This window comes from Spermophilus citellus (genome assembly GCF_964194105.1).
Source record: "Spermophilus citellus genome assembly, chromosome: 6".
In the NCBI taxonomy this organism is placed as follows: domain Eukaryota; kingdom Metazoa; phylum Chordata; class Mammalia; order Rodentia; family Sciuridae; genus Spermophilus; species Spermophilus citellus.
This window is the reverse complement of record NC_138187.1, coordinates 3112322-3139412: the sequence shown is the minus strand read 5'-3', so window position 1 is coordinate 3139412 and position 27091 is coordinate 3112322. Positions and strand designations below refer to the sequence as shown.

The 27091-nt window shown below is 46.9% G+C and overlaps 1 protein-coding gene across 17 annotated transcripts in view; it reads left to right on the top strand.

Annotated features, from left to right (window-relative positions):
* Nucleotides 1–22705, top strand: part of RBFOX1 (RNA binding fox-1 homolog 1) — a 328470-nt gene extending 305765 nt beyond the window's left edge. For 4 of the 17 annotated variants that reach the window (XM_081297350.1, XM_081297353.1, XM_081297347.1 and 1 more), the window contains 2 exons: nt 19725–19800; nt 21298–22705. In XM_081297350.1, coding sequence (XP_081153476.1) covers nt 19725–19800; nt 21298–21420 — 199 coding nt within the window. In that variant the 3' untranslated portion in view covers nt 21421–22705. Of the gene's footprint in view, nt 1–5371; nt 5425–6248; nt 6452–19724; nt 19801–20167; nt 20405–21297 lie in introns of those variants that run through there. The other 13 variants (XM_081297349.1, XM_081297346.1, XM_081297345.1 and 10 more) reach the window with 12 other exon arrangements.
* Nucleotides 22706–27091: the final 4386 nt, after the last annotated feature.

The window sequence follows — 27091 nt, the reverse complement described above, 5'->3', positions numbered from 1 at the left end:
AACACAGATGTTCAGAGAAGTTTTTGCACAGTGAGACCTGAGTGCTCTGTGCTGGCTGAGGATTAGAGTCACCTGAGGGCTGTTGCCCGCACAGCCGCCAGCATGGGAGTGACTTTCCGAGATTCTGACTTGAATGATTGGGAAGCAGTCCTGGTCCTCAGTATTTCATTTAAAAAAAAAAAAACTTTTATTAAAAAAAAAATTTCACCTGGGCAGTCTAGACTGGAGACCTCTGCCTTATCGCCCACAGGAATTCCAGAACCAGCAGGTAGGATGAACTTGACTTCACCCCTCTCCTGTCTTGGGGCATCCTAGAAGCCATTTGTCAAGCCGGAAGACCAGCTTCTCAGTCTGTGGGATTTTCTGGTAGATGTCCTTGAAGGATTTTTAAATATACATCAGAGACAGAAAAAAAAAAGGGAGAGATTCAATATTCATAGTATTTGCTCCAAGAAGAGTCTTGCTATGAATGATATCATCCCTGAGTTTTGTGTAATAATAGTGATATAATGAGATTAAGAGGCCAAAGAATAACAATAAAACTTAAAGTCACTATTCTTTGATGGGGGTGTCAGAAGCTCCCTCTTTCCCTGATAGCTGGCTTCTCAGATCCCCTCCGGCTGTACAGACTGGCCACTATTTTGATATGACTCTTAGAATTCAGCCATGGGTGATTTTTAGAAGAAAGAAAATTGCAAAGCCATGAGATTTAGCCCAAGAAGAGAAGTGAGGAATGAAGATGATCTATGGCAATCCCCAGGACTGATTTAAATATCCTGCCAGTGAGTCAGATCTAAAGTCTAGATGGTGGAGCTATGAAAACCACCTTAAAATAAAAAGGAAGTCTGGAGATATAATAAAAAGAAAGAGCATGCCACTTGTCACTCCTTCATCTCGAGGCATTGCTAAGCGGAATATATTCATAATGATTTCTCTGAAACCTCGATTATATCAGACCCAAAGAGGAATCCAAACACTCTCTTCTTTTGTCTCAAGAAGCTGAGGATTCAGAACAAGAGTTAGAGACACCATTGTGAGCGCCCCTGGAAGAACCTTAGAGAATGCATGAGAGGTGACGTCTTGAGCCACGTGACCATCTTCCTATCTCACCCCCATGAGTAGCAGCGTGCCCACACCATACACCCCAGTTTCCTCACCTCCAAGGCTGAGAGAAGTACTGGGCTGATAAGATTAAATGAGTTACTAACCTTGATATGACTCTTAGCAACCTTCTGTCAGAGACAGTTGTACCATTAATGTTAGGCAGTAGCCCTTGGAGTTGATATTCCCAAAGGGCAAGAAAAATGTAGCATTCTCCTTGGGATCCAGTAATTTACCATTTGATTTATTTTTTGTAAAAGTAGTAACCCTGCCTTCTCCCATGAAGCCTTCCCTAGGAGAGGTGGGCTTTAGAACTTAAAGGGAGGGAGTGAACCTGCAGGAAACCTTTCTCAGCAAAGTTTCCCAGCCTTTTCCACCATGAAAATATGTAACTGGAGTCAAGATTTCCTCTCCTCACCTGTTGCTTGGAACACAAGGAGGATGGTGTTCCCTTGAGCTGGTCAACAGCCAGGCCTGGGTTCCAACACAATGCTAGTATTACCAGACCACTCTCATAAAAATTCTGACTTAGGTGGTCAAGGTCAAAATTCAGAAATTTTCCAGGTATTTTTTTTTTTTATCTTTAGGGAAGGTTGAGAAATCCTGGGGTAAGTAAGACCAATAGAACTTAGAAAGGAAGTTGGGGTGAAAGAATTGGTGAAGGTAGTATTATAGGCAGGCCTAGAAGGAAATATGGAAAGACCCACAGAGAGATGACCTTGAGTAAATCCACAGGAGGGGCTGAAATACGAGGGAGACGTCAGCAATCAAACGTGGAGAAAGTGATCTGATAGCTACTGGAGGCCAGCTTCCCTCCAGAGTGAGATTTGGAGTTCATCATCTCAGAAGGCATCAGTGAACTCCCTGGTACAGCTGCAAGTTCCCATGGCTGCATCTTGTGCAGCCCAGGGATGCCCTGGATGTTGGCATGGTAACCAGATAGAAGCTGCAAAATGAGGCCATACTGGTAAGGGCTTCTGGGCTTCAGCTCCCCGCCACTCTGCCATGGTGCCACAGTGCACACAGTAGGATGCCTTCAGAACAGTCTTCAGAACCCACCCCAGATCAAGTAAGCCAGAGCCCCATTGGGAGCACTCGCAACCTCTCCCTGGGACTCTAAGCAGCAGCCAAAGTGAGAGTTCTTCAGCCACCCAAGTAGCTCTCAGAAGCAGCTGCACCTGAGTTACCTGTGAGTGCTTAGAAATTGCCAGCACCTGAGACCTATTTACAGAGACTCCCGTTCAATCAGGCTCAGGTGTAGCCTGGTTACCAGACATCCTTAGAAGTGTTTATGATGTGCAACCGGAGTGGAGAACTACCAACCAGACTTTATCCTCTATGACCAAGGAATAAACCAGTTTGCTTAAATCCTTGGGTCTGGGTTGAGAGTGAGGAGAAACTAGGGTTGTCAGAGGGAGGCAGACCCTGGCCCCACTCTGCAGAGCACACACCTGCACTGCTCTGGTCATTTGACTTTCCCAGAACTTGTCTGGGGACAGCCGACTTCTCAGTGATGCAGTTAAGCTTGGCTCATGTCTTTCTGGTGGTTTGGGGTGAGTGGTTTCACAGACCCCTCCATCACAGATGATCCATTTGTGGGCCACCTCAATAGAGCATGGGTCTTCAAGGCCAAGGTGGGAGAAGCAGAACCATGCATAGCAACAGCAGAGCATAGTAGATACAGCTGCTGACGTGAATCCTGCCCTTGTAGCCCATCATCTGAGCCCCTCCAACCCCTTCCATTGATCACTCCATAATCAATTGATGAAAGCATAGTTTATAGGGTGGGCATCTCATAAACTGACTTCATTGGGTCAGTGAGCTCTGCAGAGAGGCCCATGTCCGTCGCTCTATGGTGACTTTCCTGGGATGTAATGGAATTGTTGGTGTGACTTTAAAATAAAACAAAATAGTATAACATTGAGGCATCCAGATAGTACCATTGAAATGTCAATAACTTTTTTGGTATTATTGCAAGGTCCACAGCTCCTTTTTTCTTTTTCTGAGACACTGTCTCACTACATTGCCCAGGCTAGACCTGAACTCCTGGGCTCAAGAGGTCCTCCCACCTCAGCCTCCAGAGTAGTCAGGAGGACAGGTGCACACCACTGTGCCAAGCCATGGCGTATTCTTTAAGTTCAATTTTTAATAATATCTTTATGCTTTAGGATTGATTTTATTTCATCATCAGAAATCACCTAAGCCAACTGTTTTGAAGAGAGTGAGTTATCAAAGGAGAAGTGACTCACTTTGTTTAAAAACTTCCTTTTGGGAATCATAAGAACTCTGTGAGGGGGAAAAAAATCAAAAGACATAGGTTAGCCAAAGTGGAGGAAGAAGGAAGGAAGATAGGAAGGAAGGAAGGGAGGAAGGGAGGGAGGGAGGGAGGGAAAGGTAATTCTTTTGGAGTGTATAATGGGTATAAGAAGAGTATTTTAAGGACACCACCATATTTCATAAAATTCTGGAACAAAAGATAAAGAAAAAGGTCTGATTTTTTTGCTGATACTTGTAGGTTGCATTTTTGAAGGATTCTCCTGGAATCACCATTTTGAATCTGCATGGGGTGCCTCCGAATGGCTTTACACCACGAAGAGTTCCTTAGGGACCAGGCAGAAGAGAAACAGCTTTCCAGGTCTTCTAGAGTTAGGGAATGTGAGTTGGATAGTGCTACCTAATGAACTAAACCCCTCCCTTGTGGGTATGTGAACGCCCATTCCAAAGAGCCTACCCCTTTGGATAAACCAGCCACCATGCTTGGTTATGGGAGTGCTCCTGTGAATTTTGTGTAAATAGAGGTCCTTCTAGATGCCCATCAAGTGCACCCTAAAAATATCATGCCTGTTGTTAAGGGTGCCTGTGTCTTAATGTCCCTTAAGTCAAACATGGGTAAGTGGAAACAAGTCTGCAACTGAAACACCTCCTTCATTTTTAAAGACACCACTTGTATTCCTCCTCAAATAATCATGAGATTCAAAAAGTTTATGTCAGAACAAAAAAAGAGCAAAAATCCAATGAGATTAACTTTTGTTGTCTTAAAAGGAGGTGAGATGTTAACTTAATTTTGATTTTTGTTATGTCAAAGAAATACCCTTCTCCAAGCCTGTGTGGTTTTTTATTTGTTTGTTTGTTTGTTTGTTTGTTTTTTAGGTTTTATTGTTAGAGAATTTTCAGCTGAATGTAAAAATTCTAGGGAATATTCAAATGGTAGCTCTGTTGATATTCTAGGGTGTGCCTCATGCAACAGTAAAACTTTCTTAAGATGTTTTAAGAAATGCTCAATCCTTAGATGGTTTTTGAACACAGAAACATCTGAACAAAACCAATCATATTAAAACCAACAAAAACTGCATTTATCTTGATTCCTCAGCCATATGCACAGTAAAAGGTAAGAAATGGGAACCCGGATATTGTCTTTTGAGGCATTTAAGGCCCTAGTCAGTCTCACTGGATCATTATAATCTTCCTGACATATATGTTCTTATTTCTAGAGAAATAAACACCACCTCTGAATTAGAACATGTTTACACTGTGGAACTGTCACAGTTGGAAGCATCTTAAGAGAGTTTTATCATCTTTCTGGATTTGCTAAATCAAAGTAAAATAGCATTTTCTATTTTTGTTTTCTTTCCAATATTGCATCATTAAAAGTAATTTGGAAAGACAGGGCTTATCTCAATTGATGAGTTCTCTCATGTTCTTTATATAACAAGCCCAGTTTGGTGAGGAAATTATTACCCACGACCTGGCACCATATAACATTCTCTTCTAGAATGAGAGCATGTCTTTTTCTTTCCTTTTTTTTTAAAAAGAAAAATTTTGCTAGTCTACCATAATAATGAAGTCTGGAATTTGGTGATGATGCTAGCTAGCTGCAGTATACTCTTTTCCTAATAGAGAGCATATATATGTGTGTATGCACATATATATGTATATATTAATTGTAATCTCCTTTTAGCATAAACATCCACAGAAGCACAGTTCTAGCTGCTCTGGCCTTAGAGCCCACCCTGGCATGACGTTTGGTAACACACAGTATTAATACTCTGACGCCACAGCTTGAACATGACCCACACTCTGACACCCCCATGAGCTGGTGTAAGAGGTCCCGCATGCCTGTTCCACAGTCTTTCCAAGCTCTCGAGTCCGAGGTCCATTACATTCCCACGCAGCACCCTTCCCTGCCCGCATCTGTCCACATCGAACCAACTGGCAGAGAGCACATTCCCCCCTGAGCGAGCAGTATTGTGAATCTTATCTTCTCTTCCAGAAATCAGTTCGTCTTCGTTGCAGCAGATGAAATTTCTTGTAACACCTCTGCAGGTAAAAAAAACATTGCTACTTCTTGATGCATCCATCCAAGTCTCAATATCCTTTTTTTCCCCCCTTCTTCACATGCTGCAGTTGGTCACTCTAGAAAAGTTTAGTGAAAGAAAGAAAGATCATAGACCTTTGGAGTATAGCTGAAGCCTGCAGGCTCTGCCATCTAAAAAGACATTAGTTATTTTGCTAACGTTGATGCTTTTATTTCTGATTTTAAGAATACATGGTCCAGAAAAAATAAGACTATGTTGAATGAATCTACATTAAAACCTCATGGTGTAATCAGTATTCTTATGGTGAAATACTGATCAGGGGAGATTAGGGACAGAGACTTGTGACTTCCATGTTTTTTTAACGCATTATATCTGGGTTCGCAGAGACTGAATTGTGAATTATTGGGGATCTTTGAAGAATATCATAGGCCCTAACAGGCTGCATCTATAAAGCCAGAGGCATTGAGAAGTGTAATTATCTTTGTCTTATAAGAAGGGGATCTTCATTCTATTAGCTGAAGATCCTCCATTTCCTTTCCTTCAAAACATACCTCAAGTAGCAGGACTTAGACAAAGTTTTTTGGGTTTGAATTCAGCACACTGACCAATGGAAACTGCATAGTTGCATGACATGTCCATCAAAATGACGCCTGTCTTTTTGCTTTGATGTGGTTCAGAACTATCCATTTGTACTTTTGTTAGCATGGAATTACTTGATTAAATGCCAAGATAGGTGAGTGTCTTAACTAATACCAGATTTCTTTTTTTCCTTTTTCTTTCTTTCTTTCTTTCTTTCTTTTTTTTGTTTCCTTTTTCTTTTTTGGTTTTAAGGCCTAAATTATAACCAAAATAATTACTAGGAAATCTTGCCAGTGTGTTGCTCTTGGCCAACGAGGGAGGACCTAACAGCTCATCCATTGCTGGCTGAGCATGCCAGGACCTTCAAAAGCAGACATTAAGCCCGAGCTTACAAATAGACCCTCATCTGTTACCAGCCACCGTTGTCAATGAAGCAGTAAAAAAGCTTGCTAATGCTCCTCTCCCTATTTGGAGTCTTTGGTGAGAGAATGAGAGGAAGGACAGGGTTAGGAAAATGTCCCTGGCCCTCTCTGTCCCCACAGGCAGGACCACCCCCAAACTCTGCATCATTTCACTTAAAGAGTTGGTCTCAGCACATTTAATGGTGTGAAGTCTGACCCTTTGAGTTCCAAAGGTTTGCATGCTGATTTTTTTAAAGCAATTTGCTGACTCCATTTGTACGAAATCCCTTTGACAATGACCGTGCTGTTTCCCCACTTCCTCCGCTTCTCCCTGTGAGAGGTGGTGACATCCTAGCACTCCACTAACACCTCACAGCATCAGGTCACTTGTAATTGGCCCTTCTCGGGGTGGCAGGGGAGTGTTCCTGGGCTGCCAGAATAGTCTGAGGTTCAGAGCCTTGAAAGAGGGGCACACACAACTCAGGGGAAGGTGCAGGCCAGAAGTCGGGGTGCTCTGTACACAGGCTTAAATCTGTGGACGTGCTGGGTTCCAGAGCTTCTGACTTCCCTGTGAAACTCTGTGCAGGCTCCAGGGTGTCTTAGACTATATTTTGACATCAGAGACCCAACACTGAAATGTCACAACCTAAAATATAGAACCTGCTTTCATCCCACCACTTAACAAACCCTGCCATGTCAGCAAGTGACCCACACATCAGATTCCCAAAAGGAGCAAGGAGCGATGGCATTGAACATCTGTATGAGGACGGCAGGGGTTTGCACCCACCTTATTTAATTCCAAATGGCCGCTCAGTGAATTCTTAATGAATTGCTATTGATCGCATTTCAAATTGATAAGAGAGATTCCCTCTATTCCCTGATGGTCACATTAATAATATGTCGTGGGCTTCAGAAGGTTCCATTGGAACTCTGAATTTTGAATCGAGCATGAAAACGGAGACACCCATCTCACCCCAGTCCATAGTGGGAAAGAGGCATCAGCCCTGCAGTGAAGTGAGGGTCTTCTGGGGCTTCCTCCTCTCTGTGCTGCAACCCAGCCCACCCACACTGCACACAGCACCCCTGCCAGGATCTCGCCTCCTGGTGCGAACACCCCATGAAGGGCAGGCCGTTGCATCCTGATATCGGCAAACACGAGGGTTTGGCTAAAGTCAAGGTGTCTCTTTTTACGTGGAGAAAGAAATCAACACAATGCTTAAAATCTGGGGGGGGGGGGGTGCATGCTGGATTTCATGCCCGGAGAGTCTTTTGAAGATGTGCTCTTGCAGCAACACTGCCATCAGAGCAGCCCAGACAGTCCTGTCATGACTTAGGGTAGAGACGGGGAGATGAAAATCATTAGGCCGGAGCAATGACAGCACCCAGGGCTTCCTTTAAGTTCCCCAAGGCAAAGTGACAGTTCTTACTGGAGACTTTTGCAAAGTATGCCAAAATGCCCATTTTGCTTTGATTGGCCACGTAGGATAAACGCTTTTCCTTAGCATTAGTGGATTGTGAGACTGTGTCTACAGGGACACTGGTTTTCTAAGTCAGTGTTGCAACAATGGTATTGCTTGTTTTGCTTTATTTTGTGATAAAGGGCACCACTGGGCACTGTCCCTTTAAGAGCAGGGCAGACGAGTGCCTTGAATAGTCTCCTGTTTTGTGGCATCAAGAGTCTCCAGGACTTAGATTCTGCAGGAGATGGCAAGGGGGCAAATGATTTTCCCGTCTTCTTAAACATCAAGTCTCCCTGCCTCTTGGTTTACTAGAACTTTTCCAGGCTGGGCTGGTGGCTGAAGCAGAGTAGTCAGGTCCTGCATGAGAATGGAGATTGAAAAGGAAGTTACTGATTTGGATGAGAGGCTGGAAATTCACTGGAGTCCATCATAACCTATGGAGCCAATGTCATGTGCGAGGAATTGTGCTGAGCTCTGAGGTCACAGCCTTACATAAGTCAGGAGAAGACCCCAGGGAAAGAATCTCCCTTCTCCTAGAGAGCAGATCCCAGCACGCATCTGAAGGAGCACAGGGTTCGCTTGTCCATGAAGTTATACAGGGTCAATGAGCCACACGGCGGGGGAGAGCTAGAACCTGGAGTGAAAGGCCATGTCAGATTCAGATCTGAGAAGGCCTCTCTGAGGACCGACATTGGAGCAGGGACCTGGGTGAAGGCACGAGCCAGGTCAACAGTTGCAAAGTTGAGAATGATTCAGGTTGAGCTGGCAGCAAGTGCAGAGGCCCTGGGTTTGAGGCAGGCTTGAGAGTTCCATGCAGTGAGGCTGTAACATGTGAGTACAAGTGTGTTAGAGATGGTATCTGAGGGTTAGCCAGGGCTCAGAGCAGGCGGATCTTGGCGCCCATGAACATGTTTAGAGTTTTACTTTAAGTGTCATGGGAGGGGTTGGGAGGGCCGCACTGCATCTGACTTAGATTTTTAATTGGTTGGTTAGATGCTTTGTGGAGACCAGACGGCCATATGGTCAGAGCAGAAGGGAGGGAGGCTCTTGCAGCTGTCCAGAGAGGAGCCACAAGAGCCGGGGAGGGCACCATGGCTGTGTAATTCGGGAAGTGGTTTCCTGGATTTTGATGGGAGAACAGATAGGACATGCTGGAAGGTTGGCAGCTGCAGTCTGCGTTAGGTGTCCATGCTCCCTCTTCTCTGAGGCCGCATGAGTGACTTCCTAGTGTGCCAAGGCTTAGTCGCAGTGGAGAGTGAGTCCTGCTCCCTGCAGTCAAGGTCCCTGCACAGGCTTGACTGAATCCCTCAGGGTGTGGCAAGAACATGCTGTTTTTTGCTGAGCAAATTCCACACTGGGAGGTGTGACACGTTCGGCACGTGCATGCTTATGCACATGTGTGCACGAGCAGACGGATCTGTGCGTGTGTGTAAAGACAAGAGTCTCAGGACAGACGGCGGAGCTGGATGGTAGCATCATCCCGGTTTTGAAGATCAAGAAAGAAAAGGAAAGGCTCAGACCCAGAGGTCTGAACCAGCCCAGAGCCACCCTGGAAGCCTTCAGGAGCCAAAGCTCATTCACAGGGTTACCCTGGCCCAGTAGGCCAGGTAGGCCCAGTAGGCCCCTCTATCCTGACCTTCCTGACTTTCTGCTTCCAGGTGGGGTACCCCTTTCTCCTGCTGTGCTCTCTTTCCTCTAGAAAAGTATCATCTTTACCCTGGAAGGCACTTTTGCTAACATTTTGAGGAAGCCCACGGGCACCAGAGGGTGTTTGCTTAACTGGACCTGTCCCCCTTGGGCAGCAGGTGTAGGCCAATTGCTCCTGTGTCCAGGGCGGGGTCTTCTTTAGGTGCAGGGTTTGGCCTAGGTCAGATGCCAGGCCAGAGAGCCTGATGTGCATAACAGGGACAGAGGGTTGAACAGGTGCGTTGTGCTCTAGGCCAGCCTACCAAACACATTTGTTGTTGTTGTTGGGAATCCATGGCTGAACATCAATTGCCCTAAAACTACCAGACAATTTGAGCTAGTCAGTTTTGCCAGTCCCAGGTAGGAGGTTCCCAGCTGGGATGGTGTGTGTGTGTGTGTGTGTGTGTGTGTGTGTGTGTGTGTGTGTGTTGAGTACAGGTGGAGGCTGGGGCTCTCTCCAGTAGCAAGGCCAGAACCCCATATCATGGTGGCACAAGAAGCAAACCTGAGACACAGTCCCAGTTCCAGTTAACACAAGACAGAACCCCTGTGGTGTAAGGGTAGGCAGCTGTGAACACCTCTGCAAAAGCTGCTGAAACTGTCCCCTATGGGGAGCTCACTCAACTGTCCCCTGTGGGGCAAGGTTTACTAAATAGTAAAAGCAGTATCTGTCAAGTTCAGGAGCCTAGGGGGGTGTGCGGCCTCTTCCGTTCATCCATCTCCCCTCAATGTGCACACACATGCACGCGATTGCAACAAAACTTCAAGATAACGTTGAGAAGAAATTTCCAAATTGGCCATTCCTCTCATTGACCCTTCAGCAAGTCCCATCTGTCTTCCCCGCATTTGGGTGATTTGCTTATTCAGCAAAGTTGTCATTCAGCAAATTGATTTGTGGTTAATTGGTCTGTTTCCAATGAAGTGCGGGGTTTCTTGCTAGGGGAAGTATGGGGTGCCACCAGAGCATACAAGCAAAGAAACTCTGCAAAAGGGATTATTGCATTTATTATAAGCTTACTGTGTACAGCACTGTTCTGAGATTGTTGTATGCAAGAAAATAAGAGTAAAATGTCCTCATCCGTTTATTTGTGAAAATTAAAGACATCTAGACTGCCCTGAATTAGCCTGAATAGGAGAATGGTGTATTAGTGCAAAATTAATAAAAATATAAAATAGTAGTTATCAAATTTTGGAGGAGTGAAAATTGATGCGAAACTTATTGCAAATGCAGAGCCCATTCCATACCCCCAGATTCTTGAATCTGGAGAAGGTGCCTGAAATTCTGCCTTCTGACAATTTCCCCAGAGATTGCCGTAGAGGAGTGTGCAGATCTCACCTTGGAAAATAGTAGTGCTCAGTGGAGTCTTTCTGTTCAACAGAAAGCAGGTGGGAAGGTTTTCCAGACTATTCTGATGACCTCCAGTGACACGAGGCACTGAACTCTTGAAATGGGCTGGGCCACCGTGCCATGGGTTATACGTGTAAAACACATTGGATTTCCAAAACTTAGCATTCAAAAGCTAGGTAAAATATTTCATTGATACTTGTATGTGAATCACACATTGAAATGATAATAGTTGGACTATATCAAGATAAATAAAAATATAAAAATAAATTTTACCTGTTTCTTTTTACTTTTCTAAATATGGCTGCTGTGAACACTAAAACGACACATGGGGCTCACACCGGTGGCTTTCATTCTATTTCTGTGGGACAGTCCACTTCCAGAGTCATGTTTTCATTCACTGACAGTGTGTTCCTTTGTTTTAATTTTGCCTCCAAGTAAGAGTGTGAGTGTGAGTGTTTGAGAGTGTGTGTGTGTGTGCACGCACATGCATGCCATGGAAGGGGATTTTCCTCCTTGGGGATCGGTGTCCAGACCTACTTCTTTCATGCTTGTCATCTCTCAGGATCTTTGATCTGTTTGCGTGGGGCATGGGGGTCCAGGTTGGTCCATGGTCAATGCGGCCTGGGGCTCTACTGCAGTGTCTGGTCATCACACATGCAGGAGAGCTACAGAAGTCTCAGTCCCAATCCGTCACTAACACTTGTTCAGTTACTAAGTAGCCAGTGATCAGTAACCAGCACCTCACCCTCAGGGCAGCCCCACCCCGTCAGGGTGCACGTTGGCTTCTGTGTTCCCGGCTGGAGAGAGACACACTGCTTTCCGAGGTTATTCAGCACAGAAGCAGCAGAGGCAGATTTGACTCTGTGAACTCTGACCCTGAGGAATCCTTAGCTACTGCTGCTCAACCCTGCTGGTCTGCAGGGGTATTAAAAAGCTCACCAAAGATGCAAACCCCTTTGTGATCTCCCATGTGGCTTAAATGGCCACTAGGGTGCCATGGTGATTTCAGAGCATGATGGGAAATTCCTACTGATTTTGGTACCACAGCAGTTGACATGCAGAAAGGAAAACAGGATTTCTAAGAGGAGTATGGTCTTGAGTTTGTCTTAAAGAGTGCTCCACTTTCGGTAAAGTGGCTCTGTTACTGGAGGAGGCATAGTGGAGTGGGTGGATTCTATGGCCATGAGTGGGACTGATTGTGCCTTCAGTCCCAGAAGTGACTGCCGCCTCTCTACTCTGATGAACCCACAGTCAAGGCTCTTCATCCCAAATCTGCTCCCTTGGAATTCATTTTTGGAAGAGGCTTTGAGAGGGCAGAGACAGAGTGATGCTATCCGATTGCCATGAATGTAAGATCTCATTCTTTTTGATTCTGTAGATGCTGGATTTACATGTGCTTTTACGTACCTACAGTTCAGATGTGTGACAGGGGCCCGTGTGCAAAAACGAATTCTCTGGCTTCCAGGTAGATGCTAACAAGCTCAGAAGGCACTTTCCCTCCTGCTTCTGGGTAGAAAAATCATGACTGAAAGCTGTGCTGAGTGGTTCCCGAAGGTGATGCCTTTCGAGCCTTGCTAAGGAAGTGAGCAGTAGAATTCAGAAAGAGCCGTGCAGAGATGAATGGAGAGATTCTCCCACCTCCGCGTGTGTACTTTTCAGGGGTTCTGCTGCATTTGGAGGTGTTTCCTAGGTGTTTGGGTTATGGGACTGTGTATCTTGAGAAGGTTTTAGAACACAAGGGCTTGGTTTCCTCCTTGTCTGTAAAGGTTGAAGTCACTGGAACCAGGAGGAGGCTGCAGCAGGCACAGAGGAGCACCTCCTCGTGGGTGCACCTCCTCGTGGGTGCACCTCCTCGTGGGTGCCTTCCCTGAGCTGACTGACCAACTGACATGCGAGGCCCCTGCATGAGAAGCTGAACAGCCTCCCACCCTGCTGACCATTGCACCCCAACGTCACTCCCTGTCCACCCAAGCAGTTCTCACCTTAATACTTTTGGAAGGGTCTTTTCCCTATTATAGAAAATCAGAATGTGTGGCTGGGGGTTCTGGAAAATTCTCTCCAATCTTCCTGCAGAGTCGAAGCAGGCTGATGGTCAGCAGCTCCTCTGCATGGGGGATGAAGATTGACCATGGTCCCTGGAAGATCTGCCCACAGTCTTGGCCATTAGTACCCCCAGCATCTTGTCAAACTGGTCACACTATAGGCTCACTATAGTCTGACTATAGTCTCCCAGACCTTAAAGCCTTAAAGTCTGCGATTTGGTAGATATCCATTTGTACAGGGATGAGGGGATGACCCTTCATTTCAGCAATATACCAACAGGCCCTGAGCCAGGGATTTGAAAGACCTTCCGTGGAAGCCCATGTTCTGAGCTACACTTCTTCAACCTTCGGAGTGAGGGGTTTGTTGGTGGTGGTTTGTTGTCATCCTGGATTCAGAGAAACCCCTGAGCCGAAGGGCCCTATTAGATGCTGTTGTCATGAAATGGCAGAAGCCAGGGGCCTTGGCGGGAGGCTGGGGTTTCTGTGCTGTGTGGCTGCATGGAGGCTTAGTGATGAGTACAGAGGTAGCCTGTGGTGGCTGGATCAGGGACAGAAGCCATGAGGTCACCAAGGGGAGCGGGGTGTGAAAGCCACAGGTCTGCTGCCTGGTCTTCTCAGTCCTCTCCCTGGCTGGTGCTCCCTGCAGTCTCTAGCCACTGGGAATTGCCAAGAGTGTCTGCCCCAACACAAGAAGGTGTGGCCAGGGCCACGCAGAGAGTTACAATCACTATAATTCAGCAGGGAATTATACCAGCAGTGACACAAGCCGGAGGGTTTTCCTTCAGCAGTCACTTGGTTCTCATTGGGAAAGGTCCCCAAACCCCTCCAAATGAGGGTAGTAGGATGATTATCCAGATGGGTTGGGAATCACTTCCTCTCAGGCATAAATAGCTTGTGATGTTTCCCTTCTCCCCGGTGCCACTGAGAGCCCCAACCAGGCTGGACACTGGGCCCAGTCAAGGGGCCTTGTTAAGAGAAATCAAAGAGAACCTCCCTAGCTAAACCTTGGCTCTCTGAACAGCAGGTGTGAGAACCCCTGGGCTCCTGTGTGGTCAGTGTGGTGGTTGCATGGGTTCTGTCTCCTACACACTTTATAGACTAGAGTCTAGAGAGAAAAAAGTAGGGCAAGCCACGCATGGTGGCTCATGCCTGTAATCCCAGCAACTCAGGAGGCTGAGGCAGGAGGATTGCCAGTCTGAGGCCAGCTTGGCCAGGTGGGGATGTAGGGCTCAGTGCTAGAGCATCCCTTGGCAGATAAAGAAAAAAAAAGAGGAAAAGAGGGGCATGGAGACTTTCTAGACCCCCTCTGGGAGGCACCCCACTTTGAATGCACACGCGCAGCCCTTCCTGTGTGGGAGGCCGGAGGCCGGCAGCCCTCTTGATGCAAGAGGGATGTCAACACCACCCTGTGACCTTCGTCTGAGGGATGAGCATATTTCGTCCATCTTTCTGCCCCCTGTGGATCCCCCCAGTAGTCTCCAGGACAGGAGTCACAGGGAGGTCATGCTAAGGGTATTCCCTTAGTATTGAAGGATGGGGTGGAATTGATACCCTCTTCTTGGAAGCAAACCATGGGACTGCCCAAACCCTAGAGTGGGACACCAGCCCAGGCCCGTTGTGTCTCAGTGGCACCCAGCTCGTCTGAACTCCCTGTTGAAAGCGTTAATAACGAGCGATATTTACACTTCTCGGTAGAGCTGACAAAGCACTTCAGCAAACAAGGGTTCATATTTCCCACTCAAGAGGCAGCAGGCTCATTCATTTCACTCCAGCATCACCTTAAGTTCAAGTGCAGCAATTTGAACTACATCTGTAACTCATAAATTAGACAGACCTCCCCTCCAGTGTGATTGCCAGGGCTGCACACAGGCACGCTGGACAGGGCCTCTCAGGTCCCCGGGTAGGAGTGAGGAGCCTGGCAGCACCGTTGGCTGTGTCTGTGGGGGCTTTAAAACGCACCGGGTTTCTATTCCTGCACTTTCTCTGAATTCGGCAGGGCTCAGGCAGGGAGGGGTCGTTTCACCAAGGAGGTGGCCGGGGCTGGGCAGGGGAGTGGACCTGGAGCACCTGCGTGCAGCCTGTTCTGGCCCAGCCCGCGGCTCTTCCTGGGGCCCCGGCTTGCCCCCTGGTTCAACATGTTTGGGAGCTCAGAGGAGAGGGGTTCTCCCCTGTGGCAAGGGGTTGCTGACAGCTGTGGAGGCCCAGCCAGCCGAGCAAGTCGTCTTGGATTTCCTTGTTCGGTTTCCCTTAAAGGGTTTTGATGAACTCCTCTTGGCCAGTGAGCTCTCGGGGATGATGTAAAGGTCCATGTTCTGTGTTTCTAGAGACCCCGGAAACCTTTCTTCTGTAGATCTTCAAGGGTTTTGAATGTCTGGGAGCCACTGACTTAGAACCTGCAGAAAGCCTATTGGAAAGAACCTTCCTACTGATCGATAGAAGCTCCCGACCCACCCCACAGATAGAAGCTTCGGACGTATTCCACAAGGGAGCCTGCTAGGTCCCACTGGTAGGGTCTCCCGATGGACCCCACTGACAGAGTCGTCGGATGGACCCCAATGGTGGGACCTCCTGTTAGATCCCCCGGATGGAATGGTGGCCATGGTTCAGGGTCTCCGAGGCCCTCTTCCCTCCTCTCCTCCTGCCCCGTGGTGGCCTCCCTTGTGCTCTGCCACCTGCATGGCCCCTGTCCTCCTTCACTGAAGAGTAGACCCGTGGGGCCCCAGTCTCACAGAGCCCCCCTGGCAGGAGGGAGGAAGGTCGATATTCAGAGAGAGAGAAGAAGTGACGAGGGATTCGCTGAATGTCACCAGGGACTGGGAAGAAGGTTGAAAAGTGTCCTTAAGAGGAAGTGGTCAGAGAAAGAGGCATCGCTCTGAGGAGGGGATGTTAGATCTGGGACATGGAGGTTGAAAAGAAGCAGTGGAGGGGGAAGGTGAGCAGGTGTTGGGGCCGAGAGACAGGCCGGCTGTCCACGTGTGCAAGGACTGTTGACGGGGCCAGTGTGCCTGAGCACTGGACGCAGAGAGGGAAGAAGACAGGGAGAGAGGGACGGGGGCCCACCCAGGTTCAGATGCTCTTCTAGGGTCAACTGAACACCGTTTGAGAGTTTTGTGCAGAGAGCTGATAGTGGATTTATGTAGATTTCTGTTTAATTAGAAATGGATGGATGGGTCAAAGGCTGGATGGGCAGTCCCATAGATCTGAGAGATTTAGTAGATAATAAATGCAAATGGCTGTTGGTTGGAAGGGGCCCGAACAGGCCAAAGGTTCTTGAGTTGGTTTTGATGGCCAACTAGTTACAGTGCACGGAGTGCCCTGGACACTTCCAAGATTTTATCTGAAATCACTGCCCGCCTTGCATGGGGATGACCCCATCAGGAGACATTCTTCCCTGATTCCTGGGGAGATCTTGGGAATTTCTGCTCTCCCTCTTCCTGTGCTTAGCCCGTGCTGAGGACATCAGGTTGCTGAGGGGCCTGGCACATCTGCTGCAGAAGCAGAGCCCACGTGCCCATCTTCCCTAATAACCTTGTGTCTAAACTGTCGTGTCCCACAAGGGCGTGTTTAGAAATTAGCATTTGAAAAGAAGCCTCCTTGCTTTCAGCTTGAGCTGACATGGTCCCTTTTCCTCTGTGGAAATGAAATTTATTAATCATAATAAAACCATCGGATTCTGAAGGTAGAGGTCACCCCGAGGAGACAAGGAACCCTACTCATTTGCGAGGAATAGTTCAACGCTGCTGTATTTTCTTCCACCTCGGAAGCGAATACTGCCAGATTGTTACCTTGGGTTTTCTGCAAAGGTTGAAATGATGCCCAGAGTTAGAGTCCAATAAGGATTTACCATTAAAGTACGCAGAAGGAGAAGATAGGACCTGCATCCTCATTAAGTACATCTACGCTGTCAATATGGCATCTCCTAAGAACCTGGAAATTTCTGCCACAGTAAGACCATTCTCCAAATTAAAATCTTCATAATAACAATGTCTTGGGTTTGTGTCTTCCCACGGCATCTTGGCATCCCTTGATAAATCCCCAGAGATTTTTATTTTGCCTTTGTAGTTCACATTCTGTTTGTGTCACCAACTTTGCCAGACACAAAGGAAACCAAAAATAATCCCATTCAGAGGACTTTTTGTAGAGCCATGGCAGACTGTTTTCTCAGAAGGGAAGGTCAATGCCGCAGTTATACGTGATTTCCTTGTACCCTTCTTAAGTCTCCTAGGTTAGTGGGTGGAGGCCCAGGTCTCTTGAGTGGCCACTGTGAATATCTGAGTTCTTTGATAACCTTCACCCTTCTCTTTTTTTAATATTTATTTTTCAGTTGTTGTTGGACACATTACCTTTACTTTATTTTTATTTTTATGTGGTGCTGAGGATGGAACCCAGGGCCTCACACTTGCTAGGCGAGCGCTCTACCGCTGAGCCACCACCCCAGCCCTCACCCTGTGCCTGGCTTTCATCTACCCTTCCTCATAGAGAGCAGGAGAGATTGGATGAAAGGCTCTTTTTGATGGTGGGAAGGGAGTCCCAGGAAAGAAAAGCAAGAAGTGGCTGACCATTTGTTAGTTTCCTTGAGAGATCTGCTTTAGAAAGGAAGCGTCCCTTCCCGTCATTGCTGTTGAGGCTCCGAAGGACCCTGTGCTGAAGCTGAAAGCTGCATCTGGATCATTTGAGCTCCAGGCCCGTGGGGACAGATGGGAGGCTGGGGACTTGGAACAGGCAGGTGTGAACTGGTAGAACCATTTTCCCATCGGATCCAAGTCTGCGCTTGGGAAGGTGCCCTGCCCAGCTTCTCTCCCCTTCCCCTGCCCCGGGTCTGAGCAGCCAGGTCAGACCCTCCAGCACATCCCCGTGCAGGAGCAAGAGCCTGGGAAAGGCAGGACTGAAACCCAGACCTTCCCACCCCCAGCCCTCAACTCTCCCCAGGCCTTGAGTGGCCTCCTCGCTCTAACCAGCTAGTAAGAAAGAGGTTAGAAGGAAAATGGGGAAAGCCAGAGAAGGGAGGATGAAGTAGGCACCCGCTGGACATCCTGGGCGTAAGGCGGGCGGTGTGGACAGTGCTCTGCTCCCTGCCTTCATGAAAATAATAATAAAAAGTCAAACGTTGAAAACCCACTGAGATCCCGCTCGGTGCCTGGCTTTCGGGTGCCCAGCTGCGGGGAGAGATGGCTGCTAATGGAGTAGCACCCTCCCTGCTCCAGCAGACTGCTCTCTGCCCGAGGGAGCCCTTCACGGAAGCCCTCTCTAATACCTCCCTAAGAAGCCAACCCACCGGCCACACCCATAGGATCCAGTCGGAGCCGGTCTCCAGCTCTGGCCCCGTCCTCTTTCTCTTTTACTCCTGGCTGTGACTTGCTGCCTGCCTCCTGCCCTCCTCTTGAGAGCACCCTCTCCTTAAATCGCTTGCACAAGTCTCCGTGTTGGACTCCAGGCACCTCGCCTAAGAGCAAGTCTCAGCTTTGATGGGCACTGAAAGGGCTCCATTCAAAGTACTCCAAGAAGCTAAGTGGCAGGTCAAACCCTGAGGGCATGTGAGGTTGGACAAGAGGCAAAGAGATGCCCTGGGACTCAAGGGTCCGCTCTGATTCTGTCTGGCTGTGTGACCTAGAGCAAGTGAAGGAAGCTCTCTGACCTAGTCTCTGATTTACGGCAGGGTTTCATTCTAGGCCCTTAGCAGGCATCCAGCAACTCTGGTCCCATCCCCTCTTTGTTTTTATTCTAAAGCCTCTTCTAGAAGCTACAGCTGCAGAGGAAGAAAGAGGGGAGAGGTAGAAAAACTGAAAGAGGAGCCTAAGATGCATCAATTCAAATGCCTTTCTCCCCATAACCAGTGATGGACAGGTGACATAGGAGGTGATAAGACCAAAGTCGAGTCAGATGCCAATTCCTGAGCAAACTGGGGTGAGGGGTGCGTCTGTCCCATCCTGAGACATTGGACACTAACTGTGCCAACAGCGCCACTTCACCCTTCTGATCCACCCTATCTGGTTTGATTGGTGACAGGAAAGTTGGGGACACTGGGCTTCTTAAATCTGCTCCTTTGAGTTGTTTCTTCTTGCCTGCCTCCGTCTCTGGGGCAGCTATGACAGCCTTGTAGAACAGGTATCATGGTGGGAGGACGTATGTGTATGTGTGCACATGCGTGTGCATATGTGTACAGCCAGCCACACACACCACGTAACAGCGCTTCAGTCTGTGACAGACCACATACCCATCAACAGTCATATATGATCATACCACCTGAGCTGGACATGGTGATGCACACCCATAATCCCAGCTACTTTGGAAGGTGAGGCAGGAGGATCACAAGTTCAAGACCCTGTCTCAAAGTGGGATTAATAATAGGTGAGGTGGCTGGGTGTAGCTCAGAGGTAGAACACTTGCCTAGCGTGCGTGAGGTCCTGGGTTCAATCCCTGCCACAGGAAAAACAATGGAAAGACTGTATACCACATGGTGACCTCAAGGTCAAGTTCGTTGGTATGAACAGTACACTGTACGATGTTCCAGCAACAAGACCACCTAACAATGCATTTCTCAGAAACGGTCCCATCATTAAGCAGTGCCTGACTAGGTATATGGGACATCTCAGGGTGACCCGCTATGATCGGTGGACCAAAGAGTGCATTGAGCACAGATAGCTTTGTCCGTTAACTCGGCGGAGAGAATGTTTCTTGCCTTAAGAGGAGTAGGACCCCCGCACATTGCCTTGGTATTTTGTGTTTTGTGATTGGCATCATCGCTTTGTGATTGCACGTGACGGACCAGTCTCCACCTGTTTTCCTTGCAGTTACGGACGAGTTTATGCTGCCGACCCCTACCACCACACACTTGCTCCAGCCCCCACCTACGGCGTTGGTGCCATGGTGAGTACCGGCTCCTCCTTGTCCTCACTTCTTCCTGCCTCCCTTCCCTCCCCCAGCTGGGACCTTCGTCTGAGTTGACGGTTGATGTCCTCTCACTTTCCCTTAATTGAATTTGTCCCTTGTGCTAACAGCAGCTAAAATGCCACATTAATCCTCCCAGTAAACTTGATAAATGTCTTAATTTCTTGGCAATGTAGTGCATGTAAGTTATTATATTTCTAATTTTGCAAGTCTCACCTAGCGGAGCACTTACCTTAATGGAATAATTAGTCATTTTGATAATTAAATCCATCACTAACGGAATGCAGTGTCAATGCAGAACTTTTTTTTTCTTTTTTTCTCCCTCCCTTGCTGCTCATTCACATAGCCCCAAGGTTCCAGCCCCAGCACAGACTTCAGAGGAGCTAAGCTGCACACTTCCAGGCCTCTGCTGTCAGGCAGCTGAGCATCTGCCTGCCTCTCCTCCCCTTTTCCAATTCATGTTTAAAGTCATAGTCGCCCAGGAAAGAAAATAGACAGAGGGGCACACTTTGTGTGTGTGCCTAGTACATAAGAAACTAGAAGGAATCAGCTGGGTTTGGGGTTGTCTTTTGTTTTTTGGGGGGGATATGGGTTTTTGTTTGGGGAAGGGGAAGGGGGAGGGCAAAAGTGGGAGGTGAGGGTGGGTGAATTTGCCTGTACTTGTTCAAACTTCTATGCACTAAGACTCTTGAGTACAGTCAAGACGTGCCCATCACGTGAGAGCGTATGCAATCATTACAAAGCTTTGGCATGCAGTTTTCTGCTTGGATCAAGAATATCAGTCCTTATCCTAGAAATAAATTCCCATAGGCATTTATTGGAATTGCCAGTACTTTTAGAAAAATGGTTAAGTGCCACCTCATAGCCATTTAAAGCCATGGCCAGACAGTTCCCTGGAGCTGGGGCGTAGACCCCCAACCGGGATCTGGATACATACTGTTTTGCCCAAGCGTAACTACATGAAGCAATGCACCTGGACACTGCCCTCCCGAGAGATCAGGTTCCATGCCGATTGCTCTAAGAACCAGGTTTAGGTTTTCCTCCTGGCCCTGCATTCAACAGCTCCGCTTCCACACCTGGTCCACCCGAGGAACGTGTTGGAAAGGAGGGTTGAATCCTTACCTTCAGTAGCCCTCTAGCTCGGGCTTTCCCCAAGGGAGCAGAGTCTTAGTCGATGGATAAGCAAAGGAACACGGTGAGACAGTGCCAGTCCTTCCAATGGCCGGAGTCCCCTGCAGCTGACAGGACTTGACCAGAATCTGGTTTTTCCAGGGGTTTTCTTTCTAAGGATCTTTTGAGGGGGGATTGGTCAGGCCTGGCCCTGTCTTTAGCTCTCCAAGAACGGCCTGGGATGGGTAGGGGTGCCATTTTGGTTGGTTTGGAGTGTCTCGTTTTTCACATTAGACTTTTTTTGATGATCCACATGTTGCAAAAGGAAAATGTAAAAAACACACCCCTCAAATTGCTTTGTTTCAGAATGCTTTTGCACCCTTGACTGATGCCAAGACTAGGAGCCATGCTGATGATGTGGGTCTCGTTCTTTCTTCATTGCAGGCTAGTATATACCGAGGGGGATACAACCGTTTTGCTCCATACTAAATGACAAAACCATAAAAATTCCTTCCAATGTGGGGAGAAAGGAAGCTTTCCGAGGCCTGAGTGTTGCAATACATGCAGTAGTGCATCATTTTAGCAACTCTAAAGAATAAAAAATAAAATAAAATAAAAAGAGGGAAAAAAATTACATTTTTTATCTTATACCTCAGATATTTTGTTCTGTGTATTTTAATATCGTGGGTCTTTAATTTCTGAAGGTTCTGTAGTTTGGTTGCTGGCTGTAGGAGTTTCTGTGGTTGATCTAGAGAGACGCTAGATATGAATAAAAACTGGTTTAGGGCCATATCCAGAGTGCTATATTATTGTAAATGAATTATATATGCTGAATACAAAGCTACTGGGGTTAAGCTGTTTGGGAAGAGTGTGAGTGACTACCGTAGTCCTTCTTTTCTGCATCTGCATTATTTTATTTTGTGAAAGGGAAGGTTGGGAGGGGCTTGGGGTGTGGGACTCGGGGTTTGGCTGAAAGGAAAAAAAAAAAGATAAGAGTAACTAATGACTCTAAATGACCCACGGCACCAACCATCATGTATCAGTGGCTCTAAGTTGCCCATTGCCAGTTCAAGCCAAAGGTCATGTGGTGAAGGGGCTGCTTCTAGTGGCACTTGGGCGACAGAGTCGAACGAAGCTGGGCAAACCCACCCTTTAAACCATTCCACCCAGCCACTAGTTATTTAGGCAAAAGCTACTAGTTAGGCCATCAACAAGCATTCTTTTTATATTTCTTCCAGTATAATAAATTATTGATATCATTGCTGACTTTTATATTACGGGAGGGAAAAATAACATTAATAAAATGGTAATAAAAAGCACTGTTTCTATTTTTTTCTTTTTTTCCAAAAAAAGAAAGTAATAAAAACTTAAATTCTTTGTACCAGTTAAAAAAAATGTATAAAATTTACATCTGTGCAGTGGAGTTGTTGACTTCTAGAAGCAGTCTATGAAGCTTTAGTTTTAGCTTAGTAGAACAACTGTTAGAGACAGACGTATAATTTTTATGGAATTACACGATAATCATATTCGGATTTATAGACGCATTTTACAAGTATTGCAATCATCGAGTAGAGATAATCACGGTATTTTCATCAGCTTGGTACTTTTTGAAACACGACTGCGTTTTGTGAGCAATCTGCAATTTTTCGGTCCGTGGGAACCTGCCCTTCCACCTCTCCCCCCCAAGCCCCAGGAATCTCTTAAACCAGTATCTTTAGTTCTGTCTCCAAGGCCCAGGACATTTGTCAGAAGGAAGCAAAAAAACAAAACAAAACACTAGTAGATCCACCCTCTTCAACCCCCAAAGAGCAAAGTCCCCTACCCTTTCTGGGATGCAGGGCCAGAGGGACACAGCCGGAAAAATTGCAGTTTGTCTGTAACTTCTTCTGTTTGAACTCTTCCCATGTTGTCCTGTTTACAAGTTGACCTAAGTTGGGGTATCTGTCACGGGTCTTCCTGTTTTTGTATTTGAATTAAATACAAGCAGCAGCAAGCTGTCCCCGAGTAGTTTTGCTGCCATCCTTAAATCCTCACATGTGCAGTGCTGGCCCCCGGGGCTGGCACTTTAGTGTTATCAACTCTCTGCTGTGAACCTGCCAATCTGCTGTAACAACTCTGCTTTAAGACAAAAAACCAAACAAAACTTAAAAAAAAAAAAACAAGTGTTTGTGATCCAGAGCTTTTCCTTGTCCTCTTATGTGCATGCCGTAAGATCAGTTGGATATTAAACCATCAATAAAGTTTCACAAGATTTGAAAACAAAGTTTCTGTAGCTTCCATATCTAAGACAGACGAGAGTGATCTGGAGGTGGGAGGGGTCTTCTTTGGGTGGGTGAGGGGCGGGGCGGGGTGTTTCTCAGCATCATTGAGAAGGTCTCATCCCCACAGGGAAAGCACTGAGATGCCAGTGGGTGCCGCCTGGTTGAGGTCATTCACGGAAACCACTTATTCCAACGCTATAGCACCCTACCCCAGAGGGGGAAAAGAGTGGGAACAGAGGGCTCGGAAGGATAAGTAGATTTCCCCCAATGGCCTCAGATGTCAAAATCCAGAATTTGCATTGTATTTGGAATCACAAACAGAGAATTCTTACTGTGTTGACTAAAGTAAAATTCATTTGCAGTTTTGATTTCCATCGATGGGCTGTACTTTTCCCCCATGATCGTATGTAGTTTTAATAAAAATCACTTAGAGCAAGTGGGTGCCAGCTGATGTTGCAGAATCATTTGTCTTAGGCTCTCTGCCAAGATGCCAATAAAAGTCATTTTAAAATGTATGTCAGAGATGTAAACAAACATTTTGGATTTTTTTAAAAAAATCAGTACTTATTTGGAATGTTTTCATTCATCTAAATAACTATTGCTATTATGAATTATGGAAAAAAAGATTAATATCATGTGTGGCATATGGTGACTTCTTAACACACATCACGCAATCTGCAAACCCAGAAAATGTGTATATCTGTCTTTAGAGATTAGTGTTTATATCACTTACAGTGGTTTGTGAATAAAGAAAACTTGGTTTGTAATATCAAAAAAATAAAAGATTAGTCTGAAAAGGTGTGTGTGTGTGTGTGTGTGTGTGTGTGTGTGTGTGTGTGTGTGTTCTGAGTTCTTTTTCTTCTCTGGGTTGGAGGAGAGATCCTCCACTCCTGGGACTGTACCTGTGCCCACCAGGCTGCTCGGGGTGGGTGCTGCCCAAGGCATGCTGGGCTGCCAACCAGGTGGCCCCTGCAGGTGCTCGGCCTGTCTGCCCAGAGAGCCGTCCTTTCTCCCTCATCTATCCAGGAAAGCTGGTGGAATTAGCCACAAATGTTGAAGACAGGAAGTCTAAGTCCACTAAACTGAGCTGTTCCTCAGCAAGGAAAGGGCGGCCCGGCTGGAAGCAACCATGCTGTAGGCTGCAGTTCAGTGTCTTAGCTCAACGTTTCCAGGGGCCTTTGGGGGATGGGGAAGGTGAAAACAGAATGAACCTTAGAATTTGTACGTATCCAGGACTTGCTCTGCTCCGAGAAACTTTCTCTGGCTTCTCGTATTGTTTATTTCATGTAATTATTTATACCTCCCACCAGGGTTTAGCTATCTGGCCCATTTAGCTACTTAAGCTTTCCTTAAATCCTGCCTCATTTAATTATCGTAATAGTTCTATCGAGTTCAGAACACGTGGAAATAAAAAAACCTAGTAGGGTCTGAGTTTACATCTGGATTCTGTCACATGCCAGGTGTAGTCCGGGACAAAGGTACACAGGGCACTGTGCCTCAGTCTTCTCTTCCCTGGTTCATGTTCCAAAAAGCACAGACTCTCAATATTGTAATGCGGACAAGCAAAAATGATCTCTGTCAGGTGCTTGCAGCATACTGCAGGATCTGAAATCTGTTAGTATTCGCAGGCTAGCAACAGAGGCATGACGATGTTAATGCCACTAAGATCGGGGAGCCAGCAGCAAGGCTAGGGTCACCTCAATAGAAGGAACTTTTCTGCCTGGCCAGCAGGAGCTGGTGGGGTGTTACCAGAAGACCCTGGAGGACTTTTGTTCTCCCACTCCCTTCCCACACTGAGACTGTCCTAATCATGTGCATTCTATCATTTCAACTATGCAGTGGGCCCTTCTCTGTAAACCTGTGATCCACAGGACTGTGGCGCTCACGGTCAACAGCATGCACTATGTCAGTTAATCCTTAAGGATGTCATCACCCTTACCTTATCAATGAAGTCAGCAAGGAACCAAGAGATCACATAGTGTGACCCAAGTCCTCGCTAGTCCCCGTTGAGGTGGCCTCCACACCAAGATCTGTTTATCCCTGAAATCTGTGCCCCTTCCAGAAACTCTCCACTATCGATACTGACGGTGGCAGTGGTTGTGTTGAGCCTGGGTTTCTAACGCTCGTCTTACGACATATGGATGGACATCGTGTTTAAACAAGGAAGTCATGAACTTTACACTGGCAGCCGGCAAGAGGGAGATCGTGTAACTGAGTCCCTTCCCCATTACATGAGGATCTAGCATAGAAATTTCACATGAATCCTGAAGAAAATTTAAAATGACGGCAGAAGGGGGCAGGCTTCTTAAAAAAAACCTTGACCAGTGGACCTCAGTGCTTGTCTTCCTGCCCCACCCTCCACCTAGAGGTGAGAAACTAAGGCCAGAGGAAGCCCACAGTGTGCATAAACAGAAGCTGTTGCTTATATCCAGAGTGTGTTTCTTAAAATGAAATTAAAAAAAAAAAAAGCAACGCAGCTGGATCTGTGACCTGGGTCGCAATTTGCCACTCACTCAGCCCCCAACCACTTTCCTCTTTCAGGAGTGGCCACATTTGAGGTGGGCCTTTCAGGATCCCAGACGTGCAGGCACCCAGACACACTCAGACAAAAGCCTCTGGAGTGCTGTGCTGCTCTCGGGTACAGCTGTGGGAAGGGATGAGAGCCACCATTGTGTGGGTGCCTCTTCCAGGGAGCTTTGGGACTGAATCTCCTGCTGCGACGTTTATGGGGTGGGAGTGGGAGGAGCTGGCGGCCTTGGGCCAGGGTGTGTGCCTGTGAGGGTGGAACTGCCTGTGCCCACACGCACCAGCACCTACCTCCATGGGCCTAGATATCGAAGCGTTTCTCAAACTCTCTCCTGAAAGACTCTGATTATCCTTCCACTAACAAAGTCAAGAACCAGGACTGAAAAGAGTATTCTCACAGCAGGAGAAACAAAATAAGAAGTCAATTTTCTGTTGGGAAATATATAAAGGTAGGTTTTGAGGGTAGTTCTTCTGATTTTTTTATAATGTATACGTATAAACATATATACCTGGACAATTCTAGGTGTGCAACCTTTTCATGAGGGTATAAATTATAATCATGCAGTTGCTCGGGATTCAACCTGATGCTTGATATTGGACCAAGGGCAGTTCCTATCAACCCGAACCAGAGTACTTCAACTCATGGGTAAGACCATGGCTTCTCCCGGTGGCCATGCACCGTCCTGGAGGATGTAGACTGGACATTAAACAGTAACAGTCACCCTGAGGCACTTTGCTAAGGTCTCTTCCCAAGATTCCAGTCTTGCTTCATATGCTGTGCACTAATTGCTCTCCTGGAAAATGAGGGGGGAATGGGGTGTTCCTGCAGTGATCCTGGATAATAAAAGCTGATCTGATCATGGCTGTCTGGCCCAGAGAAAGGAATTTACCAGTTATCTGGAATAGATGTTATTCTCTGGTAGCCAGATGGTATTGTGATGCGAACATTGACCAGTCTTTTAAAACTAATAGTGGCATTTCCCAAAGGGGACATGTGTTGACACTTGCATGAAGAATAAAATGAATAACAGCTGACATGGTTCAAGGACATGGGTAGGCACTCCGCACAGCGCGGGTGCTTTACACATTTCTGAACATGGAAGTGTCCGTGACCCATATGTGGACATTTAGCCCATCTCTTAACCTCTCTGTACGTCAGCGACCTCATCTGTAAGATGGAGACAATACCAGGACCTCACTCCTGGTCCTAGTAACATATGTCCCTCTGTTCTTATGACACGGAGATGCATGAAAACATGCTCAACACAGCCTGGCAGGTAGCATCTTCCCTCTTTCATTATAAATCATTTCTGTATCTATCTGAAGAGCACATAGGCATATATTACTTTGTGGATTCACATGATATATCTTTT